This window comes from Lipophrys pholis, assembly GCF_963383615.2.
Source record: "Lipophrys pholis genome assembly, chromosome: 5".
In the NCBI taxonomy this organism is placed as follows: Eukaryota; Metazoa; Chordata; class Actinopteri; order Blenniiformes; family Blenniidae; genus Lipophrys; species Lipophrys pholis.
In genome coordinates, this window is record NC_137628.1 from 32,885,521 (window position 1) to 32,912,802 (window position 27,282).

The 27,282-nt window shown below is 43.3% G+C and overlaps 1 protein-coding gene across 1 annotated transcript in view; it reads right to left on the bottom strand.

The window, feature by feature from the left end:
- The window catches only part of ttbk1a (tau tubulin kinase 1a), a 96,578-nt gene extending 76,051 nt beyond the window's left edge, over positions 1 to 20,527 (bottom strand). The window contains exons 1-2 of the mRNA XM_080464122.1: positions 20,008 to 20,527; positions 5,694 to 5,852 (exon numbers count right to left, since the gene is read on the bottom strand). Of these exons, the coding sequence (XP_080320248.1) occupies positions 5,694 to 5,801 (108 nt within the window). The 5' untranslated portion in view covers positions 5,802 to 5,852; positions 20,008 to 20,527. The remainder of the gene's footprint in view (positions 1 to 5,693; positions 5,853 to 20,007) is intronic.
- Positions 20,528 to 27,282: the final 6,755 nt, after the last annotated feature.

Here is a 27,282-nt window from a genome sequence, read left to right on the forward strand (position 1 = left end):
ATAACAATGGGTCGCAGACCAGCCATCGTTGACACTTACAAGGTCATGAGAGGCGTGGACCTTGATGACACGCTATCTGCATTTTACAAGTTCAGCGTCAGAAACAAAAGATGGTCCATGTATATTTGGGGGTTCACCATTACAGTGGCAGTCGTTTATGTATTGATGAGCTACAAGAGAGACTTGGAATAACTGGATCCCAAGCAGAATCCCCTTCCCCTGAGAAGGTTTCAGGCTTTAGTTCCCCCCCCCCCCCCCCCCCCCATGTGAGAAACGATGGCCTTGATCATTTCCCAACATGGAAAACATGGCAGATTCATGCAACAGGTCACTTTTCCAATGTCTGTGACAAAGAAAGAAACTGTTTTCAAGCCTTCCATCACTGAAGACAAAAAGCTTATGAAGCTTTCTGAAAGCTGCGTCGGTATACTTTAGTTTGTTTCCAGGGAGCTTACAGACGTGTATAAATCCCAGTAATACCCCTGATGACCTGTGGGGGCAGTGTGGAGCAGTATAGCTCATGTGTGACCAGAGAAAGGAACAAACAAGAAACTGAACTAATGCGCCTTTGAGGCAAGACTGAGAGAAGGTGTGTGTGGATACAAATGTCCAACATGTGTCCAGCTGAACATCGGGTCAAAGAAGCTTCAGGCAGGTCCACAGTTAAGAAACGTCCTCTCGAGCAAAGTTCAAAACATAAAGCAAAAAATGATTGATTATTCTAGCATCTTTGTTTTACTAATGTTTGGATTGGAAACGTCTCACATCAAACTAATATTTAGGCCCTTAAATGTGACATGTTCAAGATGTTGAACCCCTTCTGGTCCTGATATTGGAGGGGTGGGGGTGCAGCTGAGGTCAAGAGGTCGTCATAACAGCGTCCAACTCCCCACAAGGCCTTGGCTGCTCCTTCACAGCCTGTTCAAACATTCTGCTGTGGAAAATTAAGCTAAAAAGATTTAATTTACATCATATCATTTTGTGAAGGCTTCATGGAGTCAATGTGGCTGCAGAGCAACAAACTTTACTTTTCTGATATGAAGCTAAGTTGACTTATTGATGGTTGCCAACTTTAAACTTTAAATTTTATCACGATTGTTTTTTACACTGATTTTTGAGTTTAATTTGCAAGTTTGTGAACAGTGAAACCAAATCATTTCCTGTTGTACAACAACCCAACACAAAGCAGAAAAGGACAATTTAGGCCAAAGAACCTTTCTTGATTGGACGGTGGTTCAACAGGTTACTCGAAATATTGAGAAGATGCTGGACAATAAACTCACTAATATCCTGAAACCAGTCAGAGATGTTAGAAAAGCTGGATAAGCCAGTGGACAGACTGGGGACGGTGGAACAAGTGTCAGCCTTGGACGATCACACAGCAGCTAACAGACCACGGCTTGACTCGGTGGAGTCAGCGCTGAAAAAAACAACGGGAAAACTCCAGAATGATGAGAACCAGGGTCGACGGCAAAACGCCAGAATTAATGGACTGAAAGACGGCACTGAAGGCAAGAATCCAATCGTGTTTTCTGAGGCCCAGAGGTCTTGAAAGCCCATCTCTCTTTCCACAATGAAGGGAATAACAGACTCGGGGAAGACACTCCCCACTACCCAGTGTATCAACCCACCTGCCATCAGGTAAACTGCATCATCCGCCTCAAAATGACTGCTCACACAAATCAAAAAAGAAATAACAATGGACAGTGGGTACTATATAACATTAAAATAGCTTTCGTTTACTTGATAGTTTAAAGCATTTGAACATGAGTATATCTCAGTGTACTTGAGTTGCTGTTTATTACCATTATTTACACTATTTGTTGAATGCTGGCAGTATGATCAGGCCACAATCCAGATGAGGTGACCTGACATTTCCTCTCTTTCTCTCACTGTTTCTTTTGCTCCGCCCAGCCGAACTGTTATAGCTAGAATATGACAAGATTTTAGTTTTTTTGGTTTTCTTGGCTATGTTCTAGTCATGGTAGATAGGTCTTATCCAAGCTTTACAGGTTTGTGCTTGGATTGATTGTGTGTTGTTTGGTTGTCCAGGCAGTACTTTATATTAAAAGCATATGCAAACAATTTTACAAAGGAAACAAGACTAAACAGCATGATTTGATTTTACATTAGTGTCAATATTAAGTTTTGTTCCTGGAATATCAAGGGCTCCAACAATGTTGTCAAAAGGAAAGCAGTTCTAAACTATCTTATAAAGTAAAATGTTCAGGTTGTATTCCTCCAAGAAACGCATTTGAATGAGGAGGAGCACAAAGAATACCTGAGGGAATGGGTGGGAGAGGCATATTTTACATCTTATTCTCCAAATAAAAGGGGTGCAATTATATGAGTTCATAGATTGTTGCCATTTACAGCCAAAGATAGTTAACAAGATACAGATGGAAGGATAGTTTTAGTAAAAGGAGAACTACATGGAGATTCAGTATTATTAGGAAATGTGTATGCTCCTAATGTCTATGACCAGAACTTTTTTGCCTTCGAATCAGTAAAATTGCTGAAATGAATTGTTCAAATATAATAATTGGGGGTGATTTTAATTGTTATGTCTCTCCTTTTTTAGATATGGATCTCCCTCAGAAAGACCAGTCGAAATCAGGCCGAGCACTACGAAATGTTCTTGAGATATTTGGAGATACATGAACCCTAATGACAAAAATTATACATTTTATTCTCCACCTCACTTGTCATTGTCACGAATTGACTATATATTTATATCTGATCTCAGAGGCTATTTAGTAGGACAATCTGACATTGAGTGCATTGCCCTTTCAGAACCTGCTCCCATCACACTGGTAATGCAGCCTCTAAAGGCCCCTGCATTCTCCCTTTTTGAAGCCATAAGAACCAGAAGAAAATTCGGCAGTGACGTCAGCCAGCCGGCAGAACTGTTGGTGCTACGAGGAGAAGCTGTCGAACTCGCAGGCCACGCCCCCTCGCAGCAGGCCACGCCCCCTCGCAGCAGCAACACATCTGTGAAGCAGCGTTTTTAACTTTTCAACTGCACAGTTTATTTCTTGTCTCCAATGTTTTCAGAAATCCATTTCTCTGACCTGTTTCCGTAGTAAAACAGAGTTTTTGTCTGAGCGCCATGTCGGTTTGGTTTTAACCGCAGGAGCTGAATGATGCGTTCAGGTGCATCACGTAAGCCCGCCGTCCGACATGTGAACAAGCTGCGGGGCTCACACAGTCCTGAGATTACAAGTTAAATATGATTCAAATATGACTGATGGTCATTAGCGAGCCGGGACACGCATGCGCAGCACTCGGCACCGCAGAAGTTTCGGCAGTGCGGCTCCTACATAGTTCGGCCAGGACGGTTGGAACAGCCCAAACTAATTTCTTCGGCCAGAGGGAGCTGGACGAAGGAAATTCCGTCATTTTGTTCGCCAGGACCCCACACTGCCGAACTTTCTTCTTTTTCTTATGGAGGATGAATCTGCCTTTAGACCTGCAGAGCATCTTTCTATTGGAAAATGATTGCATCACTTTTTCATGATGATATTTTTATCAAATGTTTGGAAATGCAGACAGACCTCTACTTAGAGGTAAATGACTGCAATGACTCTGATCCAAGATTGGTGTGGGAAGTTTATGAAGCTTACATGCGAGGCATGAGTACATCATACTCGAGTAAGAAGAAAAAAGAGCGCACTCAAGAACAATCACGAATAGAAAAGAAAATCCAAAAGTTTAAGGAAGAATTTCTCAGATCCAAGTCAGATGCGGTGCTTAAAGAGTTAAAGGCGGAAAGGATACTGTTGACTAATTTACTCACAAAGAAGGCTGAAATAAATCAAATAAGTTCTTAACTCGTCTTGAAAGAAACTCTCCCTAAAAGGCTTTTATTTTGGCAATATCTGATGGGGACCACATCCGTCAAACAACAACACAAAGATTAATGAATGCTTTCAGAAATGTTATGAAAGGTTGTCTACCATCGTTTAACAATGAAAGATACCTGGTTTAACCAGAGGGGGCACTGGATCTAACTTTCAGGACTGGTATGAAGCAGGAATTTACCATATTTATGATCTTTGGGATAGAAGAAGATTTAAATGTAAAACATTTGAGTACTTACAGACGACATACAAAAGAATTTTTCAAATACCTTCAGGTCAGACATTATATACGAAAATGGATTTCCCAGAAGACTTTAACTTATTGTAAAAAACTATTATAGATAGTATTAAACAAGGCCACTTTGTCTCTATTCCAAGTTGAACCTCTGAATACAGACAGATTAACAATCCGACAGAAATGATGGGAAACCCAAATATAAACAACAATAGGCACAGAAGTATGGGAGGACATTTTACTTTTACCTTGAAAAATATCCATACGTAACTGATTTAGAGAAATGTAGTACATCTTACAAAAGGTCTATATATCTCCACATATGTACAGTAAATCTACTGCAGGGGCCTCTCCAAACTGCCCAAAATGTAAGAATACTTTAGGAATACGATTTCACTGCCTCTGGGAATGTGAAAAAATTCAACGATTTTGGCAAATTGTATGTACTTAGGTTTTGAGGTTGGTGTGAGAATTAAGCAGCAATTCTAGCCTAATCCACTATCATGTAAGATCATTAAGATCAAGTAAGAACAATGTTCTCCTTACGATGGGCCGAAAGGCTGTGATGACCAAATGGGTAGGAGATGAACATCATTCAATACATGTTTGGAGGTCTTTCACTACATTTCTTTGGAAAGACCAAGATTTGCTATTAACGATCAGAAGGACCTCTCCACAGTGTTGGAGTATCTGGGAAATCAGAGAGTAACTTTCTGAAATGTTTGCCCTTATAATGACTTTTGAGTTTACTGCTGTGGTTTTAATTAGAATTTTTCGATAATGTATATTTGTACTGTGCTGGGCTGTTACAATTTCGAAAATGTTAAATAAAAAGAATGTTAACAAAAAATAAATCCAACAGCTTTAGAGCATTTTACTGCTCAGAGTTTTTCTGTCCTTCTAAAAAGGAAGGAGTTATGACGGATCACGTCTGAACGGTGTTTGTGCAACGCAGCCACGGGCAAATCACCGTTGTTGTGCTTTGTCGTCCAAGATAAAAATAAAAAAAAAACGATTTCCACACGATGGAGGTGAAATTTCCTTTCGGGATCAACTCCTCGTTTCTCTATTAGCCACGCCTCCTCACTACACAACCAAAACACACGCTCATAATTCACTGTGATTGGTTGGCCAGGTACACGTGCAACATCTGATGCATCGGCATAGAACTGCAACATCTAGAATGTTGTACGTGTTGTAGTTCTATTCTGCAGGGCTGCCGCACAGCATAGAACTGCAACATCTAGAATGTTCTACAGACGATTCTGGGATCGCTCTGCTTTGTCAGTATGTACAGCGTACCCCTATTTAAACCTTGACAAACACAAAATGGAAATGTTCATCTGTTAATCTTTTTGACATGAAAAAATAAATCTCATGCACTCTGCATGGAAACATAATTTATGACAGTATATTGTGCAAGTTGATATCACAATGACAATAAATTATGTTGCGCAGACTTCATAAATCACCTGTGGTTTGCTGTCTGGAACATCCCTGAAATCTTTTGATTCATTCACGTTCTCAGTTAATGTGTGAAAAGCAAAAAACAGATTATGCAAGGAATCTTTTCTGAGTCATAAGGCGTCCTGACTCACCACTTTCCATCGATCTTTGACCATGCAGTTTGGCGGCAGGATGTCGGCCTGCTCGGACGTCCCGTTCATGTTGGCGTGGTCCTGGAGACCAGGGACTAGGCACTGCATCTGCCAGCCAGACAGAACACGAGCAGCTCCCAGCTTAAAAGAGCCATTTATCTGTGAGAAGGAGGAGGGGGGAAGACAGGAGCAGAAAATTAGAAAAGACAAAAGAAAAGGCAACAGTGAGTACAGTGGTAAACTCAGCTTGACACTGGAAACCAGCCCGTCTGTTCACGTCCCTGTTAGTGGAGAATAACAACATCCAGTACATCAAGAAGCATTCAGAGATGGCAAGCTGCCATTAAAGGCCATTCTTCAGCTGGGACAGGCCACAGGCTGGTGGTGGAGGAGGTGTTTGGGCTTGGGAGGGGGATGCACTTGGGTTGAGGTGGGCAAATGGTATTTGCAGTGACTGGAGCAAATATACCTGCAGAGGAAGCAGCCGGAAGCAGCTCATATCCTGACAGTTTGGTGCTGCAGAGCCCAAACCAGTGAAGAACAGGAAATCTTCTGAACCATTGAGAGATAACTCAAGCAAATTTTGATGCGAAACTAAAGCGGACTTCATGAAAAAAAATGTAATAATTTAAAAAAAAGACATGCTCAAGGCCTATTTCAGAGCTTTTTGTACTCACAATGAAAAAACCATTACAGGCTTTTAAACTTGCTTGGTTTGAAATTCTCTCTCCTCACGTGAAACACTAAACATCCAGAGAGGCTCAATGTGTCTGGCAGACATGGAGAAACGTCTGGAGAAGAGGCTGTAAAACCTTTACTTTCCCTGGACTGTCGAAAGATGTAGAAGAAGAACGTGAAGAAGATTAGTGCTGCTGACTTGATTGTTCTAATGTCAATTATTTGCCAGTAAATCTTTTCAAATTTAAAGTAAAATACAAACCTGAGATATACTGAAAAAGTGCTCATTAGATCCAAGGTTTGTATTTTACTTTAAATTTGCAGTACTGATGTTTAAAGTGTGGATTTAGCAGGTTTTGTCTTTATTCCAGTGGTTCTACAGATGTGTGCAACCTGCAACTGTGCAGCCCCTCTGGAGTGGCTTTACAGATCATATGGCATGGCCCACCAAAATAAAAGTTCAGTCCTGTTCTTAGCTGAAATTAGCATCATATTCGAACATATCACATAAGTTATTTAATTTTACTTTTCAAATTTCATATAACTACAACATAAAGTAGTTTTGGTAAATAAAGCACAAGTTAAAACACGATTTAATTTTGCATTTACCGTCATTTTGACATTTAAACATGTTTTGTGGCTCAAGATGAATTTTACTTTGTGGAAAGTTGGAGGAAATGTCTCTTTTGGTACGTCTGCACGATGCTAAGCTAACCCGCTGCCAGCTTCACACTTGACTCCAGAATCCTACAGTTTATCAGAGCCTTAGAAGTTGTTGTTTTTTTAATAGTAAAAGTAAAAGTAAGCTATCGTCATCACCATTTCAACAGTCTGTGTGTACATCGCCAAAGACCGAACTGCAAATGAAAATGAATGTGAAGAATTTTAACTAAGAAAAGTACATTCCATTCACAGAAATTTAATTATTTGTGAACTCATTTCAACTAATTGCAACCCATAATTATTTCAGAGGCCTGTACTACAAAGCAGGATTAACATAACCGGATAGCTCTCTATTATCTGGTTTGACAAAGCCAGACGTGCAATCCTTGATAAGTGTTACTAGGAAGCAGGTCATCAACTCGGCAATTCAACCCAGGGTTTTCCCATCAGGATCAGCGCGCATTCACATAAAAGGGGCGGAATCTGCAGTGTCTGACCAATCGAAAAACCCTGCACAACAGCTTATGTAACGGAGGAGCAAACAATTATTCTTTAAAAATATTAAGAATTCAGACACATCATCCAGCCAAAGCCAGGAAGAAATGCTGGCAGGAAATCTCCGACGCTGTTAATGCGTGCCTGCGTACGATCATACAATATTAAATCATCAGAAAATGTAACTGCGCAGCACTCTCACTCAATTTCACTTTGTACCAGCACAGACGTTAGAGGCTGAGCTTCCTCTCTGCTCTTTCTTTAAGGGCCTTTCACATTGGATGGTCCGAGACTCGGTTCACTTGTGGGTGGGGGTGGGGGTGGGGGTGGGGGTGGGTGGGTGAGAATTTTCACACTTCCTTTGATTCAGTGGTTCACATTCAGTTTAGAGACCGGACCAAAGCATCTGTAAAATGTCATGCATTTACAACAGTTGCTAGTTTGGGGGCGCTGTCGCCTGACACGAACACTGTCCAGAGAGGAAGTAAAGAAGAAACACGGCTGATTGGTTGGTCCGAACCGAAAGAGGAAGTCCCGCCGCTTCAGCCTGTGGTGGCTAATGGGTAGCCACAAACAACCGCGATATATAGTCTTCAGACCAGATACCAATAAGCGCTTTTTTCACTACTTCTTCCTCTTTACTTCTTCCTCACTACTCCACGTCTGCCCGCAAGATATTTTCCAACTTTTTCTTTCCGTGTCTGAATTTTCTGATTCGCAAGGTTCACCATTTGTTTACTACCCAGAATGCATTGTGCACGTTACGTCCTCCCCAATCCTCTCACCCCACCCGCTACGAAGATCCCTTGTAAAGGAACCACTTCCTCACTACTCCAAGTCTGTGCACGAGCCATTTTCCAGGAGAAAACAAATATTACAGGACTCCTGCTTTTTTTTCTGCATCTTCCCAGAAAGTCCCTGAAGAGAACTCTGGTCCGCATCGAACAGGGGAATGTGAATGCGCCCAGTGGCGGTGCACAGTGCGCCCCTGTTGAGTGTGCACCCTGGGCAGCTGTCCACTTCGCCCATAGCAACATCACCCACTGAATGCGCCCTTAGTTTATATTTTCCATTGAGTTCTTTTGAGGCTCTGTCGCCGGTGTGAGTGCATTTTGTGTTGGAACATCAATTCCTTACCGTGACGGCACGAGTAGTTGTGTACTCCATAAATTCATGTTTCGCAATTTATGCCAGGTGTGACCACTATTATTAACCTCATTATTTCAGATCAACCCTCATGGACTTGAACAACAAAAATGTTTCAAAACGCTCGGTGACAAGGCTTTATTTTATTATGCCAAATGGATAGCCTATCCCTAAAAACTATTCCTCTCCTAAGTGCTCTTCTCATGATCCTCGCGCCAATCAGGATCTTCTAAGAGTGGGCAGGTCATCTGATTGATCAGGCAGAGCGTTTATCTTCATTGATCCAGAACATAACCTGCAGGTTCGCCGTTCAGCGTAAGTTATCATGGTGATTTGCCCCGTTGAAGTGAACCAGTCGCAGCATTGAAAACCCAGGGTTAATCCTGAAGTTAACTCGATAAGAGAAAATCCAGCTTCGTAGTATAGACATCAGGTCTGAAGTTAGAAAATCAAGAAAATGTGAACAAACTACTCTTATTGTGACAGAGTTATCTGGAAGTACCAATCCCAAAGCTCTTGGACACTAAGATCATATATTTAGTGTTTATTTATCACAGTACTTCCCAATGTTGCTGTATGTATAACATACCCTGAACATGGTGCAGTCCTGCAGAAAGTCCACCGACTAAAAAAGTCATAAAATCATCAGCAGGTCGCACACCACAGAATAAAAAGCACCTCTGAGCCTCTGCTGTGAGGCGACATTCATGGTGTATGAGCTTTCAGCAGATTTCAAAGAACCCATCTTTATTTTAAAGTGATGCAAGTCTGTTCCCAAACCATGCTGTCGAGCATGCAAAGCCACGAGCCATCATTAGTGCATGCAGAGCTCAGGCAGACATCAGGATAAGTGGTTGTGCTTCCAGTACGGTCACGTCTCAAGGAAAAGCCCCGGGGGCAGGATGGGGAGGGGGGCAGCTTCTGTGCCCCTGCAATGTGAAACATGCTCCTGACCGCACCACGAAGACCCCAACACGATGCATGTGTCCCGGTCCACACAGTGAGGTCCACTGCTGCTGCTCACTAACAACTCTACTCCTCCAGGTCTGGAAGGAACTTGCTTCTGTGGATTGAGCAGCAGGCCACAAAGGAAAGCTCTGCTGCTCAATCCACGAGAGCATGTTTCAATACGAAGAAAATAAAGAGGATTTCCAATGGAGAAGCTTGAAACAACATTGTTGCAACAAAATGATGGAGCAAACACACATTTCCTCCCTGCTGGTTGGACTTTATCATTGATGGACGACAAAGACAGTTTAGACTCATGTCTCACTATCGTCACAATAGTGTTTGATACCTTGAACATGCTCTGTGATGCTTCTACGATAACACCGTCATATTCTCACTTTCACTTGGAAACTGAATGTAGAAACTGTAAGATGCAAAAGTGTTCTTTTTTATTTTTGAGAAATACTTCCATTTTAAATGTGATACCACCAAGTTTGAAAAAGTGATTTCATGAAGCTGGAAATGTCTAATGTGAGCATCAAAGGCCTTTTTAAAAGCCTTTCACTAAATGTTTTTTTATCTGCAGTGACAAAACATATTTCACTTTCAAAATGAGAAAATGGCTGCCATTTAAACTTTCGTTAGATTTACAAAAGCTGGAGTTTATGTTACATTTGGTAGTTTTTTCATGTTAAAGCTACAGGGAAGTTGTTTTGGCTTTTTATAATTTACATTGTCGAACAAATCAGAATGGACATCAGGTGGACCAGTTTGAGCCCCTGGGCCTCATGTTTGACACCATCAATGTGGAGTGACTCATGAATTGTGAAACTTTGAGTCTTTGTTTTATGACCGTTTGAAAAGTTGAATGTCTGAAAGAGCGAGTTCCTCCTCCTCCTCCATAATCCTGAGATATTGTTTTTTCTCCATTTTGAAGATTAAACATGTATTGCAGCTCCGGAATGGTAAAAACTGAAATATTGTAGAACTCTTGACCAGATCCAATCCACCTTGTGCAAGTGGAGAAGTGGAGAGGCTGTGTGGGGCAGCAGCAGCACTGTGTTCGACTCCCTGACAGGGTCCACCTCTTTCCATCAGTGCTGGTGGCAGGATGGGGTGGGAGGCGGGGCGGTGGGGGAAGGGGCGCACTGCCAGAAGCTGAGTTTGCACAGTTGCAGATTTGATCTAGTGACGCGGCACAGAGCTCACCATAGTTCTGAGCTCCCGGAAAACCTGACGGCTTACAACAAATCCTGAGTGGGACAAAGCCCTTCCTGTTCCTGAGTTAGCCTAAAAGCCAAAACAGAGGGCAAAGTTAACCAATGAGGATGAGGAGCTGTGCATGTGTGTTGTAGATGTATATGTGTGTGCGCGTGTGTGTGGTTGGGGGGGCTTAATACACTAATCCTAATCATGGGGGCATTTATACACATTTTCATCCAGCTGGAAGCTACAATAAAGACCACAAGGACATTCAGAGGGTCCTCACCTGTTTAACACACACACACACACACACACACACACACACACACACACACACACACACACACACACACACACACACACACACACACACACACACACACAAAATGTAGAAGCTGATTCTTTACAACGAGAAGCAGAATAACAGTGACACTTTCAAAAGTACCTGGATGTTCGCCTGAACAAAAACAAGACTGGACTGTAAACCCCAAAAAGTCCAGCGCAAACTCCACCTGCTGCACCGACTGAGGTCATTCGGTGTGCAGGAAGGCCTCCTAAGGACATTTGATGAGTTTGTTGTGGCATCAGTCATCTATTATTGTGTGAATTGCTGAGGCAGTAGCATCACGGCTGCTGAGATGAAGAGCCTGAACAAATGGGTGACGACTTGTACAAACATCCTCCTACATATGCTGACATACTTATTTATACTTAGCATTTCCTTACATATGACTCTCCTAACATTACCTACCTCCTTACACAGGTACGGGGGAAAACAAAGAAAGTAAAGGGTGAAGAACTTTAATTGAAATAATGCATTTTATTTGAAGGCGCCTTTGAAGTCACCCAAGGTCACCTTACAAAGAATAAAAGCATAAAAGATCAAGGACATCAATAAAACAAACCATCAACTGATAAACAAGGGAAGTGCACAAGTGAGACTTGGAAGACTTCAGTAGTCCTCTTCTTCCTAGAAGAAGAAAAATGTTGTCATTTGTCAGCGGCTGTCTCCGCAAAATCCTTGACATAAGACGGCCCGAGAAGATTTCAAATCAAGAGCTGCAGCAACACAAGAGACAACTACCTCCAGCCATGGACGCCAGAATAAGAAAGTGGGGTTGGATTGGCCACACCCTGAGGAAGGAGGAGTCGAACATCACCCGGCATACCCTGTGTTGGAACCCGTCTGGCAAGAGAAGACGTGGGCGATCCAGAAACATCTGGCATCACTCCTGTGAGGTCGAAATGAAAGAAGCTGGCTTGGCTGATACTCCATGGTTCGGATGTCGAAGAATAGAAAGAAGTGGAGGGAACTCGTTGGTAGCCTGTGCTCCGCAAGGAACGGACAGGCTTAAGTCCAGTAAGTCATAGATGCAGTCTAGGAGGTTGCTGAACCTCATCCAGTTGGGCAGTGGTTTGAAAGCCAAAGATATTGTGGTCTCCACTTGATGCAGAAAAGGCCTTTGATACGGTTGAGTGGCCTTTTTTATATAAGGGACTGTCCAAATTCAACCTGGGAGATAACTTTATTAAATGGATTTCTCTTTTATATGATTCTCCTCGAGCATCAGTTCTTACAAATGGCTTGAAGTCACCTACATTTCTGGTTGGGCGTGGCACCCGTCAGGGGTGCCCTGTCTCCCCGCTTTTGTTTGCTCTTGCAGTAGAGCCTTTGGCAGAGGCGATACGGAGCGATCCTCTGGTGACAGGTATCAATGTAGGCCCCTTTAAGCATATAATTTCACTCTACGCGGATGACATTTTCCTATTCTTGAGCAACCCTGAAGTCTCCATCTCAAAAGTTATTGAGATCATTAAAACTTTCGGGCAGTTCTCAGGCTATAGAATTAATTACACCAAATCATAATACACGTTGGGCATCAGATAGCTCTGCCCCTTTACGACGGTCCCCTTCTGGGTTTGTCTATCTGGGTATATACATAACTCCATCCTTCTCTGGTCTCTATAAAGCAAACGTCCTACCTTTAATCCGCAGAATTAAAGATGATTTGGAATGCTGGACTTCCCTCCCATTATCTTTATTGGGTAGAATAAATCTTTTTAAAATGAACATACTCCCTCGGCTGCTTTCTGTTTTTCAAATGATTCCAGTTCTTTTGACTAGAAAATCAATCTCCATTTTAAACAGTTCATTGTCTTCCTTTTTATGGAAAAATAAACAAGCCAGATTAAAACTACAGAAGCTACAGCTCCGATTTGAAGAGGGTGGTCTGGCTTTGCCCAATATCAAATACTACCAATTAGCTTCCCTGGGCAGGTATCTTTGGGAATGGGTTAGAAATTACCCGAAATCTACCTGGCTCAACATAGAAGCTGCCCCCCTGGACCAAATCCCTCTTTGTAATATTTAGTATGTTTCTAAAAAAATGGGTTTCAGAAAAAGTGAGGGGCAATTTCCTCCTCCTGGACACCTTGAGGGTATGGAGAGCCACTAGGAAGATTGAGGCTCAGGAAGAGTGTCTTTCTACTCTTACCCCCATTTATTTAAATCCAGACTTTCCCCCCGGCATTGTAGACTCTGCATTCTCTCTCTGGTCAGACAAAGGTATTTGCACCATAGCAGACTTAGTGGCTAATGGTATTATTAAATCCTTTAACCAGCTCAAGGTTAAGTTTAACCTTCCCGCTACACACTTTTTTCGGTATCTACAGGCTCAGAGTTTTGTCTCCTCAAAATTAAGGTTACACTCAAGGGGGTTCTCTCCATCTTCTGTAGAAAAAGTTTTGCAGGATCCCACCCCTCGAAAATTAAAAACCAGGTTTTATAATGCTCTTTGTCCACCAGCGGAGGGTGTGTACCCTCTGAAGTCACTTTGGGAGGCTGACTTTGGTACAATAATCCCAGATGATGAATGGAGACATGTCTGCCTTGACTCACCTGGTTGTCTGTCCACTAACAAGGTTAAGGAAATGCAATTCAAAATTATTTACAGGCTTCAAATTACACCACTGTTATGGAATAGATTCAACCCTTCTTTTTCAAAGTATTGTAATAAATGTAAGTTCATTGAGGGGACATACTTCCACTGTATCTTTGACTGTCCTTTCATTAAAATGTTTTGGAAAAATGTATGTAAATAAATGTCGGTAATATTTGGTAAAAAAGTAGATCTTAAGCCTGTATCTTGTATTCTTGGTTTGCATTCTGCTCTGAACCTCAATCCCAACATGATTAAACTCCTTGATGTCCTTTTGTTTGGTGCTAGAAGATGCATCTTACTCAAGTGGATCTCTGACAAACCTCCTCAGCTCTCAATGTGGGTACAAAGTATAATAGAACTCTTACCCCTGGAGGCAATGACCTACAGGCTCCAGGACAAACCCGCTTAATTTTATAAAATATGGGACCCCTTCTGAACCTATACTGGACTACAGAAGGCACAGACCTTGCGAAGAGGCCTTTATGGTCTTATTTGGACCGACATTCCTAAAGAGGCTCGTACTAAACTTGTTTTCAACCCCTAATCAAGCCGAAACGCTGTTACTCTTTACTGCCTGAAGTCTTGGATTTGTATGGAAGCGAATGTGGCTCAAAAATCAATTTGAAATGTATTAACAGAAATGCTTTTTGATTTTCAGATTGAACTGCATTTTTTGAGTCATAAATACAAATTAATCATCAATCATCCCAAATGCATTCAATTTTCTTATACAAGACTGCTAATTCTGTGCCTTAACTAAAATGACGTTTAAGTTTTAATTTTCAAAAGATGCCCCAGCAAATAGTGAACAAAATTAATTTTGAAATGTCCAATTTGAAAATTAAAATGCATTAGCAGAAATAATTTTTCATTTCAAGGTTCTGGCTGCAGAACTAATTATTAATGCATCATCCAAACTGCATTTTCATTTTCTTATTCAGGAGGCACATGTTGTAGCAGAACTCAAAACAAAACCTAAAGAGGGAATCGCTTTTTCACTTTCACGTCCGCCGCGCAAAAAAAGGATAAATTTCAATTTGACTTCACATTTCCAAACGGCGCAGGAGAGTGACGTCAGTCGCCGTCTCCTTCCTCTGATTGCCTCGCGTCTGAATGGTGAAACCAGGAAATCTGATAATGGGTTGCGGTTTCCCCCGTGGTTCCCCCTTGGTTCCCCCATTGCTCCCCCGTGGTTCCCCCATTGCTCCCCCGTGGTTCCCCCGTGGTTCCCCCATTGCTCCCCCGTGGTTCCCCCTTGGTTCCCCCATTGCTCCCCCGTGGTTCCCCCGGTTCAGCTGCCCGAGTCTGGTGTGTCTTCAGGAATCTTGGGTGTTTCTTTCAGTAACTTCTCTAGGAAAGCACTGATGTTGTGGGGCTGCTATGGCTCGGTTGGTAGAGCAGTTGTCTCCCAGTCAAAAGGTTGCAGGTTTGAATTCCCTTGTGCACATGTTGAAGTGTCCTTGAGCAAGACACTGAACCCCCATGATGGGCTGAGCACCTTGCATGGCTTAGCTGTCATAATCATGGTCCTTGGTTAAAGAAAAAAGCTTCCAATTCTTTGAAACATTGCAGTTGATGTGTAATAAAAATAAAAAGAAAGAGAGAGAAAGTTCCCATTTAAAAACCGGGGCGAACATTTACTGAGTTTTTTCTAATGTGACACAGAAGATTGCACAGTACTCAATGTCACATCTTCCAAACTTGTTTTGGTCTTCAGTTGCTCAGTACATAGATATATTGATTAAGAGTAAAATACCTGAAAGTACGCAGCAGTCAGTGATTGATGAAAACGTGTGGGTGAGCTCTGAGTGCACAGAAATAGACTGCTGGCTTTAGGAGTGCCTCACAATATTCACATTATGCCTGTGTGTGTGTGTGTGTGTGTGTGTGTGTGTGTGTGTGTGTGTGTGTGTGTGTGTGTGTGTGTGTGTGTGTGTGTGTGTGTGTGTGTGTGTGTGTGTGTGTGTGTGTGTGTGTGTGTGTGTGTGTGTGTGTGTGTGTGTGTGTGTGTGTGTGTGATTACTGAGTTATAAATTGAGACCACTGATTGTAAAGGAGTCACATCATGTGACAACACACTGAAGAAAAAAAACCTCTCACACTCAGGCCCTGTTTACACGGCAACGTTTCATGTGACAACACCTAATCCGCAAAAAAAAAGTGGGTGTGTTTCCACTGCAGCAGCGGACACAGAGACAACGATGTAGTTAGTATGCCGGGCCACTGGAGGGCGCTGTTGCTTGATTTTGTAATGAAACTACACAGACGTGTGCAGAGAACAAAACACTATAAAGGTGAAGAAAATGGAGAGAACCTGACATCCTAGTGGACTGATGAGGAACCGGATGATATCAGGGAGAGTCTCAACTATTAAACTACTGATCTGGACCATAAAACTAGAATATGGACCGCGGGTCGTACCACTACGGGTCGTACCACTACGGGTCGTACCACTACGGGTCGTACCACTGTGCGGCCGCCATGTTTGTTTACAACTGGATGAGCAGGAGGGAGGGGGAGATGAGCAGTAACAGGCTCTGTAGCCTCCATCAGTCTCAGCAGGAGGGATTTGCACCGTGAAACAATCTTTCCACTTTGGGAGCCGGATTAAAAACTTTGTGGATACAGTGGATCAGAACACTGGTGCCGTGTAAACGGACCCCCCCAAAAGGGAAGGAAGTTTTGCGGATACACTCTAATTTGTTGTCGTGGAAACGGGGCCTAAAGCTGATCATTATAATCTGAGTGCAGCATCTTCAGAGATCCATACTACTTTATCTGCTCTGTCATATTTTAATCATCACATTAGTGAGAAATCCTGATCTGTGACCACATAAACACACAAAGAGCCCCAATTATCAAACGTGTGAAATGTTGTCACACTTCTGGAGAATGGTTCCGTTCCATTATTCCTCCTCTGCTGTTTGTCATCATCACTGACTTTGTTTAGCTCCTAAACAGCTCATGTTTCCATAAGAAGGCATGCCAATGTCCTTTAGATATTTAAACCAAAGGTATATTGTTGCCCTCAAACGTCCTTTAAAGAGCAGAGCTGTCAAACTGGAAAAAAGTGAAAAGAATGAGGAACCTCTGAAGATGCCGGCTCTTCCTCTCATTGTGAAGCAGAATTCACCAGCGTTGGATTGTTCACCACTAATAGTGAAGGTGAACTGGGATAAGACCGTCGTGAGGCAGGTTATTTTACCCTACTGATGATGTGCTGCTGCAATAGTAATCCTCCATCCAAGCCTCACACTGTGATTTTAACAATCAATCTCTCGTCGTCACGGCTGCTCAATAAGACGAATGTAAATAATAATGTCTGCAGACTCTGTGAACACAAAGTGACGAGCAGCCGGGATTGGTTGCGCGATCACGTTTTGCATAATCGCATTGACTGCTTGCGTAATACGCAATCGCAGAACAATAGCACGTCCGAAAAATACGCAGAAACAAAGTGTCAGCGTTGTGGCATTAGGAAAGAAATCCCCAAAGAGAGACAGAGGACAATATGGACACGGTGGAGGCTCAGAGAGAGGCAGAGGACAATATGGACACGGTGGTCGCTCAGAGAGAGACAGAGGACAATATGGACACGGTGGTGGCTCAGAGAGAGACTGAGGACAATATGGACACGGTGGTGGCTCAGAGAGAGACAGAGGACAATATGGACACGGTGGAGGCTCAGAGAGAGACAGAGGACAATATGGACACGGTGGAGGCTCAGAGAGAGACAGAGGACAATATGGACACGGTGGAGGCTCAGAGAGAGGCAGAGGACAATATGGACACGGTGGTGGCTCAGAGAGAGACGGAGGACAATATGGACACGGTGGAGGCTCAGAGAGAGACGGAGGACAATATGGACACGGTGGAGGCTCAGAGAGAGACGGAGGACAACCTGGAGTAATGTTGCAAAGGAAGCTTGAAATAAGTAGTCGTTAGCATCTACTAGCATTTTAGATTTGCACTTCCTGTTCTGGTCTTTTATTTTCCAACTAAACACTCAATGTAAATGAACTAAACAGGCTGCAGGTCGCCGCAGCTCCATTCACCCAAACATCTGACACTGTGGAGTATTGATCGCAGGCTTACGAGCACCAACTCGGCCGTCTGAAGAACCTTGCACCCGGCGCCGCGTACGGCCACCAGCTGGAGCGCCGACCACAGATTTTACTACGATTCTCCCATCTTTCATCTCTGACGGCCCAAATGGCCCGGTGTATTTGAGCCTTAAGGAACCTCTAAAGAACCTGTGAGGAATCTTCTCTGATCTTTTATGTCAGAAATTGTCTAATATTAGTCATACTTTCTAGTTTAGATTTGCATCAAACTGAAACTTTGGCTCAGTGGCTTAGAGCACAGCAGGAATACTGACAGCAGGAATACTGACAGCAGGAATACTGACAGCGGGAATACTGACAGCGGGAATACTGACAGCAGGAATACTGACAGCAGGAATACTGACAGAAGGAATACTGACAGAAGGAATACTGACAGAAGGTATACTGACAGCAGGAATACTGACAGCAGGAATACTGACAGAAGGATTACTGACAGCAGGAATACTGACAGAAGGATTACTGACAGCAGGAATACTGACAGAAGGAATACTGACAGCAGGAATACTGACAGAAGGTATACTGACAGCAGGATTACTGACAGCAGGAATACTGACAGCAGGAATACTGACAGCAGGAATACTGACAGAAGGAATACTGACAGAAGGATTACTGACAGCAGGAATACTGACAGAAGGAATACTGACAGCAGGAATACTGACAGCAGGAATACTGACAGAAGGAATACTGACAGAAGGATTACTGACAGCAGGAATACTGACAGCAGGAATACTGACAGAAGGAATACTGACAGCAGGAATACTGACAGAAGGAATACTGACAGCAGGAATACTGACAGAAGGATTACTGACAGAAGGAATACTGACAGAAGGAATACTGACAGAAGGAATACTGACAGCAGGAATACTGACAGCAGGAATACTGACAGAAGGTATACTGACAGCAGGAATACTGACAGAAGGTATACTGACAGCAGGAATACTGACAGCAGGAATACTGACAGCAGGAATACTGACAGCAGGAATACTGACAGAAGGTATACTGACAGCAGGAATACTGACAGCAGGAATACTGACAGCAGGAATACTGACAGAAACAGAATGTGGAAAATAGAATAATATACATATAATTACTTTTGTACAAAAGATCTATTGTGAACCTGAACACGTTTATGTTTTCAAAGACAAATATATTTTATATTTTATATTTTATAGGAGCACTTTTTTGTGCTTCATTACCCAAATTACAGCGTGTCACCCCCACAGGACGACTTTCACCCCACAAACTCAGAACTACTGCAATCTGTCCCTTTATAGAGGACAGAGTGGACCTGAACCAAACTGGTTCTGGTATGTTTGTTTGGAATGTTTGACATCCCTGCTTCAATGTGTCAAAACTCACCAACACTACCAAATTAAAATATTAAATATAACACACTGAATACATCAATACAACAGTAAACAAAAAGGAATTTAGTTGAACTCATCATTAGTAATGTTAAGATTACAACCTGTTGTTAATACTCCCAGTGCACAGCAGCTGATGTATTTGGGAATGCTGCTTCTACCACTGTAAGACCTTCTGACTGTGACCTACAAGGATGCGGAACAATTATGGCTCGATGTGTCTTATTTATTAAAACCTGTGAAACCAATGTTTATACTCAGGCACCAGAATGAGGGGGGAACCATGTGGGCCGCAGGCCTTCTGTCAGCCCGTTTGTTGTATGATTATAAATATTGAAGTGTTATAAACTACATGTATGAGTGTGACTGTGTTTATTTAACAGTGACACTGTGTATGTGGCTCCTTTACAGTCAGTGGTGTCAATTTATAACGCACGCACACACACGCGCACACACACACACACCGCCCCTTCTGCAGCTCTGCAGTCAGTACTGCCCCGCTGTGCGCATGCGCAACTCCACATCCTGCTGATCAATGACTATGGCCCGGACTGACCTGAAATATGACTTTAGAGATCATCCTCACGACATCAATCCTCTCCAAATGTTTCTGATCCGCATCAATCACTCACTCACATCCGCCCAAAGCCCCCCTGCAGAACCCCCTGCGGCGGGGAACGCCCCCTCCCCCCACCCTCCACCCCCCACCTCCCAAGCTCTCCGGGCCACACCTGGTCCGGATCAGGCCTACCTGGCGCACCGTCCGTTTCTTTTCCGCCTTTTGGGAATCTTCATCTGGGATTTTATTTCGGCACAAAACGCCGTGGTCCAAAAAACCCACCGTTCCTCTGAAAGGGGGCCGTGGTTCGGGCCTCAGACTCCCCCCTCCCGGACTAAGCCCCTACAGTCCAGGGTAAGAGCCGGGCCAGACCGAATCCAGAGCGCCAGCAGAGCCGCAGCACATCCCAGTCCAGAGCAGCGGAGCTGGCTGCAAAGCTTAGCGGCGACCCGGGGCCGTGTCCTCCATCCGCAGCTCGGCCGGAGGAGGAGGAGGAGGAGGAGGAGGAGGGCTGGCTGGAGGACTGCTCCTCCCTGTCTGCCGTCGGATGGAGCACACTGTGGGCGGAGAGCGGAGGCTGGAGCCGCCTGGAGCGGAGGCTGGAGGCCGGGCTGAGGGAGGCGGTGTGCGGGGTCCGGTGGTCGGGCTCCGGCCTGTTTGTCCGCACTGCAGCTCTGCGTCCGTCTGCGTCAGTTGACGTTACCAGCACCTCCTCCACATCCGGTTCGGCACTTCAAAATAAAAGTACTCCTTACTGTAACTTCCGGTATTCAAAAAAACGTCAAAAACCTCTAAAAACACTTTACACTGTTAATAGCAACCTTTCAACAGCATTTTAAAAAACATTTTACACTGTTTATAGATACATTTCAAAAACTATTTTTTTTTTACTTTGTTTATAGCAACCTTTCAACTACAAAAAAACTTTTTTCACTATTTACAGCAACTTTGCAACAACAAAAAATATTTTACACTGTTTATTACAACCTTTCAACCACGAGTTAATCAAACACTGAATTAGAAGAGAAGTGACAGAGTTAAAAATCAAACTGAATGAGAAGAGAAGTGACAGAGTTAATAATCGAACTGTAAATTAGAGCCTCTCTGAAATGGGTAAGGGAAAAAGATTTAGGGATTCCTTTTGATCACCAGGATTTGGCAAAAATATGTGCTAATGGTGGTACTTTCTCCAGAGACCTAAGAGTGAGACTAATGCAGTTTAAAATATTACACTGCTTTTATTGGACACAAAGTAGATTATTTAGAATGGGGTTGCTAGATTCAACAAATGTAAACACTGTGATGGTTCTTTAGACGTGCTGTGGTCTTGTCCACAAATCCAATTGTTTTGGATGAGAATGCATAATTTTATACAAAATGTACCAGGTGTACACTTTGATTTCTGTTCATCATTGTACGTTCTTGGACACTGAAAGGTTTTGCTGAACTTGCCTAATGCAGGAATACAGAAATGGGGCAGATACATTTCAATGATGATTGCATGAGGAAGGGATGAAGGTAGATCCACAACTATAAAACAGAACCTCAGTTTTTTGGGGGTTTTTTTTAGTAGCAAAGAGTCAATGGTCTCCCTCTGTTCGTTCTGTTGGGTGGGGGGTTGTGTTTTTGTAGCGTTTTATTGATATGTACATATAATTGTGTCTTGTTAATGGAAAAATAATAAAAAATTGACCTTTCCTCAGTCTCTCATACAAATATGAGACTAAAACATGATATAAGTGCCCAGCTAGCTCAGTAGGTAGAGCATGAGACAGACATTCTCAGGGTAGAGGGTCCATGTCCCACGCCGGGTGCTACCTGGGTTCACCACCTGCAGGAAGGTTCTTAATCGGTGCGATGTGATCTGGGTGACGGTGCTCAGACTGACACCCCCGTGACCCGGAAACGGATAAGAGGGAGAAGATGGATGGATGGATGGATAAAACATGATATTCAGCAGCACCACAGTCATTCTGGGCAGCAGGGGCTCAGTGAGAAATAAGGCCCCTTGTGCAGTGTGTGGATCTATAGGCTGACTTATTATAGCAGTGTGAGATTTTATATGTATATATATATTTTTTTATTTATTTTAATTTTTAATTAATTTTTGGCTAACATGTTGTAAGTCATTGCAGATTTATTTTAATATTTGCAGATTTTTTTTTTTTAATTCCCTGAGAAAATCAAAGGAAAGAATGAGAGAGAGAGAGAGAGAGAGAGAGAGAGAGAGAGAGAGAGAGAGAGAGAGAGAGAGAGAGAGAGATGAGTGGATGTCATTACACACCATCCTGAAGAAGTTCATATATACTTTTTTTTTTTTTTCCTTTTTTTTCTTATCAGTCTGTACTGCAGTACATGTGTTGGGTGTAATTTAAGCCAGGGGGCATGTAGAACAGGATTGTGGTGCAATTTGCTGAAAGCAATTAGATTTTTTAAGGAATTTTAAAAAATCTGCCTTGACAACAATATTTTAATTCATTCTGATCTTAGTGTGCAATTGTGAAAAAAAATGCTGCAGTGAATCCACTTGAAAACTGACCCAGAGGAACCGAGGGTCACGTAGGAATGGACAGGACAGGAATGTGGTGCAGTTTGTTGAAAACAATTTTTAGCAGCATCTACGGCCAGTGGCCAACTACCTCTGGCTTTTCCTGTGACTGTAGTCACAACCAATCAGAAAACGGCTGCGTTGTCGCTTATGAGACACGTTCCATAGTGCCACGTACCTCAATGGAGGAGTGATGAGAAAGTATAACCGGTGGTTAAGTTATTCTCAGTACCATCCACAACTTTTGTCAGTGGGGACAAGCGGAAACCCGTCCCGCCCCGTTCTCCCATCATACATTCTGTAATACAAGCTCTGTATAAGTTCTGCAAGACCACTTGCAAAGTTTTGGTGATGTTCACATTCTGAACTTACTACTAGTTTTCACCGAGTCGGATCCTGGACGACTGATTGTGGCCTCAGCTGTGGAGCTCTGTGCTCCCTGAGCTGCTCGTCCTGTGAGCCACGCCGGGCCGTTGGATTGTCCCGTCACAGAGTTTTGCTTCGTGCCTGAGTGGGTCCACATCAGCTACGGTACCGGGGGCTGTCTGTTGTCCAGCGACAGCGGTATGTTAACATCTGCTTGTTACGGAGTAGATCACCGCGGAGAGGCTGAGGTGTGTGGAAGAGGAGCCGTGGTGCCAACCCTAAGAAAACACCGGAACGCCCCGTCAGCTGCTGCTGCGGTGGCCGAGGCCAGCTGAGCCGCGATCCGGTGATCGAAGCTTCAACTCAGTCCGGCTCACAACAAAGTCCGTTAGCTGTCAACTGCTAACGGCGAATGCTAACAACTTGCCACTGGACCCGGGAGCAACAGCGGCGTTCCTGTGGACGGACTTTGTGGTAAAACTCAACCGCATATACTCAATCTCTCCTGTCTCTCAACTCTCATCACAGCCAACTGAAAGTCAACATCTACAGTGAAAATGACATCTTTATTTGCACTGGTTGTGACATTCTCGCAAGAGATGCCAGTGGGGAAATCCAAGATGGCGGTGTTACGGCACCGCCATACTTCTTTAAAAACAACATTTTTTTTATTAGACAATAAAAACAAGTAGTACAGCATAAACAGTACTGCTAAACAACCGCCAGGGGTCAATAAATGTATAGAGACAAGAATTTAGTATCAAAGTAAAACATTTAGTTGGGTTCTGTTGTACTCTATCATTGTAAGAGGCTTTGAGATGTTTGTTGATGTGATTTAGCGCTTTACAAATAAAACTGAATTGAATTGAATTGAATTGAATTAAAGAAAGTACAGAGGTCAAAGGTCTTCACAGCTTTCTTGTTTTTTGATTGTTTGATAGTTTTCACATGTTGCTTGGCCTCATTTACAAACACACAGAACAGTGGTATAATAAGATTAATGATATAGAATTGTAGTTTTCTAACGGAAGGAAAGTCGATGGAGCCAAACAACCCGTGTTGGAGGCAAAGGGAGAGGTGTATTTCAGAGCAGGTGGAGGTCAGAGTGCAGATATCTTCCATAACTTGGTGGAGAAGGGCAGGACCAGAACAGATGAAATATATTTTCAGGGAGTTCTTCACAGAAAAAGCAATTTATATCCATGTCTTTTTTGAATCTTTGCAAGACAGCAGGTGATGGGTAAATTCTGTGAATTATTTTGAAAGATACTTCTTTTACTTTATTATTGATCATATATGGAGCTGCAGATTCCAAATCCTTTTTCAGTGGAGGTCACTGATACAGTTGTTCCAGTGAGATTCCACATATGGAACTGAGACAACATCTTTTTGAAATATTGAGCGTATCCAGTGATTATTATTATTATTATTATTATTATTATTATTATTATTATTATTATTATTATATGCTGATGAGAAACAAGTTTGACCAATTTCTAACTTAGTTGGATCGATGGGTAAGATTGTTGGGTTTTGTCCTGCTGTACTTTTATATAACAAAGTTACTCCAGCAGTGAGGGCATTTATAATGATATTGAATTCACTTGTAGGAATGGTAAAACTATATTTTAAAGTAAATTCTGGATACGACATTAATGATCCTTCTGAGTTAAACAGCTGATGATCCAGACGTATGTTATTGGCAAAGCAGTCGGGGTGAAATAAGGATTTGTTTCTATGTAAGATGTCTTTATTATTCCAGATGTAAAACCTCTGTGGAGAGAAATGATGTTTGTATATCAGTGACCAAGAGAGAAGCATCTGTTTATGGTAATTAGATCATTTTAGGGGGACTTTTTCAGGATTATAATTACAAAATAAAAGAAAGTTTAGGCCACCCAGTTTAGAGAAAACATACTTTGGGATGAGGTTCCAGATTGAAGACGGGTTCTTGATGAATTGTTTGAGCCAATTTATTTTGAATGTGTTATTTAATGTGGAGAAGTTTCAAAAGTTGAGGCCACTGTCGAGAGGAGTCGGAGTGTTTTGAGATCACTGCACAAGTCATTGACACTGGCAAAGAGACAAGAAAGAGACTGTTCATAATCAAAATTATTATAAATCTAGCAATGATTAAAAAAATTTAAATGTGTTTTATGATTATTATGAATAAAAATGCTTAATGTTGATTGATACTGAATGTATAAAGTGATAAGTAATTGAATAAGTGTGTTTCTGAACAGATGTGGGAAATGTAGCATGAGGCGCCTGTTCCTTAGATAAGCAGAAGTAGCAATTGGAGCAAAGGGGACAGAAGGATTAGGTGGGTAAACAAAAAAGGAAAAGAGCAAGTCATGGAGAGAGTGACTCACGGAGGGAGTGACTGTAGGACTTGAGAGCATAAAAGGTTCAGACCCACAGCGAATAGAGAGAGTTCGACGGAGACCTTCGCAGAAGAGGAACCTTCCCCTGAAGAAATCTCCGGAGATTCTGACAGCTCGATCGGCTCGCAGACAAGCTTAGGAAGAAGTGTCCAGAGGAAAGCACCCAACTCCACCGTACGGAGGAAGAAGAAAAGGAGAAGCGAGAAGAGCTCCAGGGTGAGGACGCCGCCGCCCGGGTTGAGCAAGCCCGGGACTTTCCACGGACCCACCACCGAACGGCAGACGACATTGAGTGGTGTTTTCGGGACTTTCCAGCCCAGCTACAGAGCAACGTCTGCGGGACCAAGATTGACATCGCAGCTGCACCCCTCTCCCCGTCGCAGGAAGATTTCCCGGGGACAACCGAGACTCTGTACTGAGTTTCCTACGCCCTCCAAAGGAGATCAACTAAAGACGGGTCCATACGTGGTTGCAAAGGCCAGGCCACCACACCCAGCCCCCTCCAAAAAGACAAAGATCAGGTTACCCATTTTAGAGAAGCTCAGTTGCATTAGTTTTAATCTGAAGTATTATTAGTAATCAAAGTTGTGAGTCGTGGTCACCATTTGTATTTGTTTGAATCAAGTGCTGTAGCTGAACCCTTGCTAAAATATGCTCAATAAAAAAAAGCATTGCATTTAAAGTACTGTTTCGTGAATTTTCATTTAGTTACTATTATAATAAATTCACCTATGTCATTCCCTGAATTCTGAATGGAAGTAAAAAGTTAAGTGATCGTGTGCATTAACATCATAAAAGGTTCTTAAAGGTTTTTCTAGTCCAAAAAGGTAACTGAGTTACAAACTAATCCCTGAGGTTTATCCTAAACCTCTAAACTAAACCTAGCAACGTACACCAAGTGCCATAGTCATTTAGAGGAAAGCTGCCATTAACAGACGTGACTGCCTAATTGGCCGTGCTTCAAGAGGCTGTTTAGCACAGGTAACAGTTGGAGAAAGTGGGATTGGCGTCTGGACGTAGGCAGTTAGAGGCTAGGCGAGTTTCCTCGTCACCAGCTTAATCGTTCTACTGAATCCTTCCAGGTATTTTAGATCTGTAGGCAGTTAGAACCTGACCCTAGTGACGGAGAGCTGGACCGATCCCCCGGTCCGAGGGGACACAGATCGGCGCGACTAAACAAATTGGCATCCCTGGGTGGGCACGAGGCTCTAAGGAAGAGCTCCGATAGCCCCCACAGTCAAGCCGAAGAGAAAAGAACCTGGAGTAAGAAGAAACGTTACTCAAGTTCATAAAGAAGCAGTGATTGACCGACTCCTAGCTCGGGATTGCTGAACCTGCAGAGAAGCGCCGAAGACGCCGCAGGAGGAAGACGCGGAGATCGAAGGACATCTGCGCGAGTCCAGGCAAGACCGCGAAGCAGCCTAACCAAGTCTGCCCTCATCCCTGCTCGAAGCGCGAAAGAGAGGCTTAGAGGGAGCAGACGACTCGAGACGACAAAGAAGATGGATGAAAGACCCGGGTGGGAAAATCCTTCCCAGACCAAGGAGTTGGAGACGGGGGAGAAGAGACCCTCAGCCAATGCAGCATCACAGAGCGTTAATGACGGGACCCAGGGTGCGTCCACAGCGTCAGGAAGCCACAAGAAGTCCCGCGAGGTGCAACCCTACCAGATACTACTGCTGGGAGACGGCTGGGATTCCTGGGAGGAAGAAGTGAGAAACAGCGTAAAGGCAGCCAATCCAGGCACAAATGAGTCGGAGCTGAAGAAACGAATTCAAAGCAGGGTTGACCGATACGAGTTCTTCACATCAAACAGCACGGCGGGGACCGAGTGGCAGCAGATATATCCGTGTCCCACCCACTGTAGAAGTAAGGACGACATAACCACCTGGCTGGAATGGTGGGTGACAGTCCTAACAGACAAGAAAAGCACATCGGCAGTGTCAAGATTGCAGACCTTGGTGAGTCCTTCTCCAAAGTACGATCCCGTGGTGAAAATGCTGGCCAAAGAAGCTGGAATGGTGCCGCTCCTGACAACTGAGAAAGTGAAGGCAGCATCCAGGGCGAAGCGGCATGAAGATGCTACTGGCCCGCGTACATGAGCTCCGGAGGGAGAGCGAGGAAGAGTGCCAAGAAGACGAAGAAGGAAGCCAGCGGACGTTGATGGAC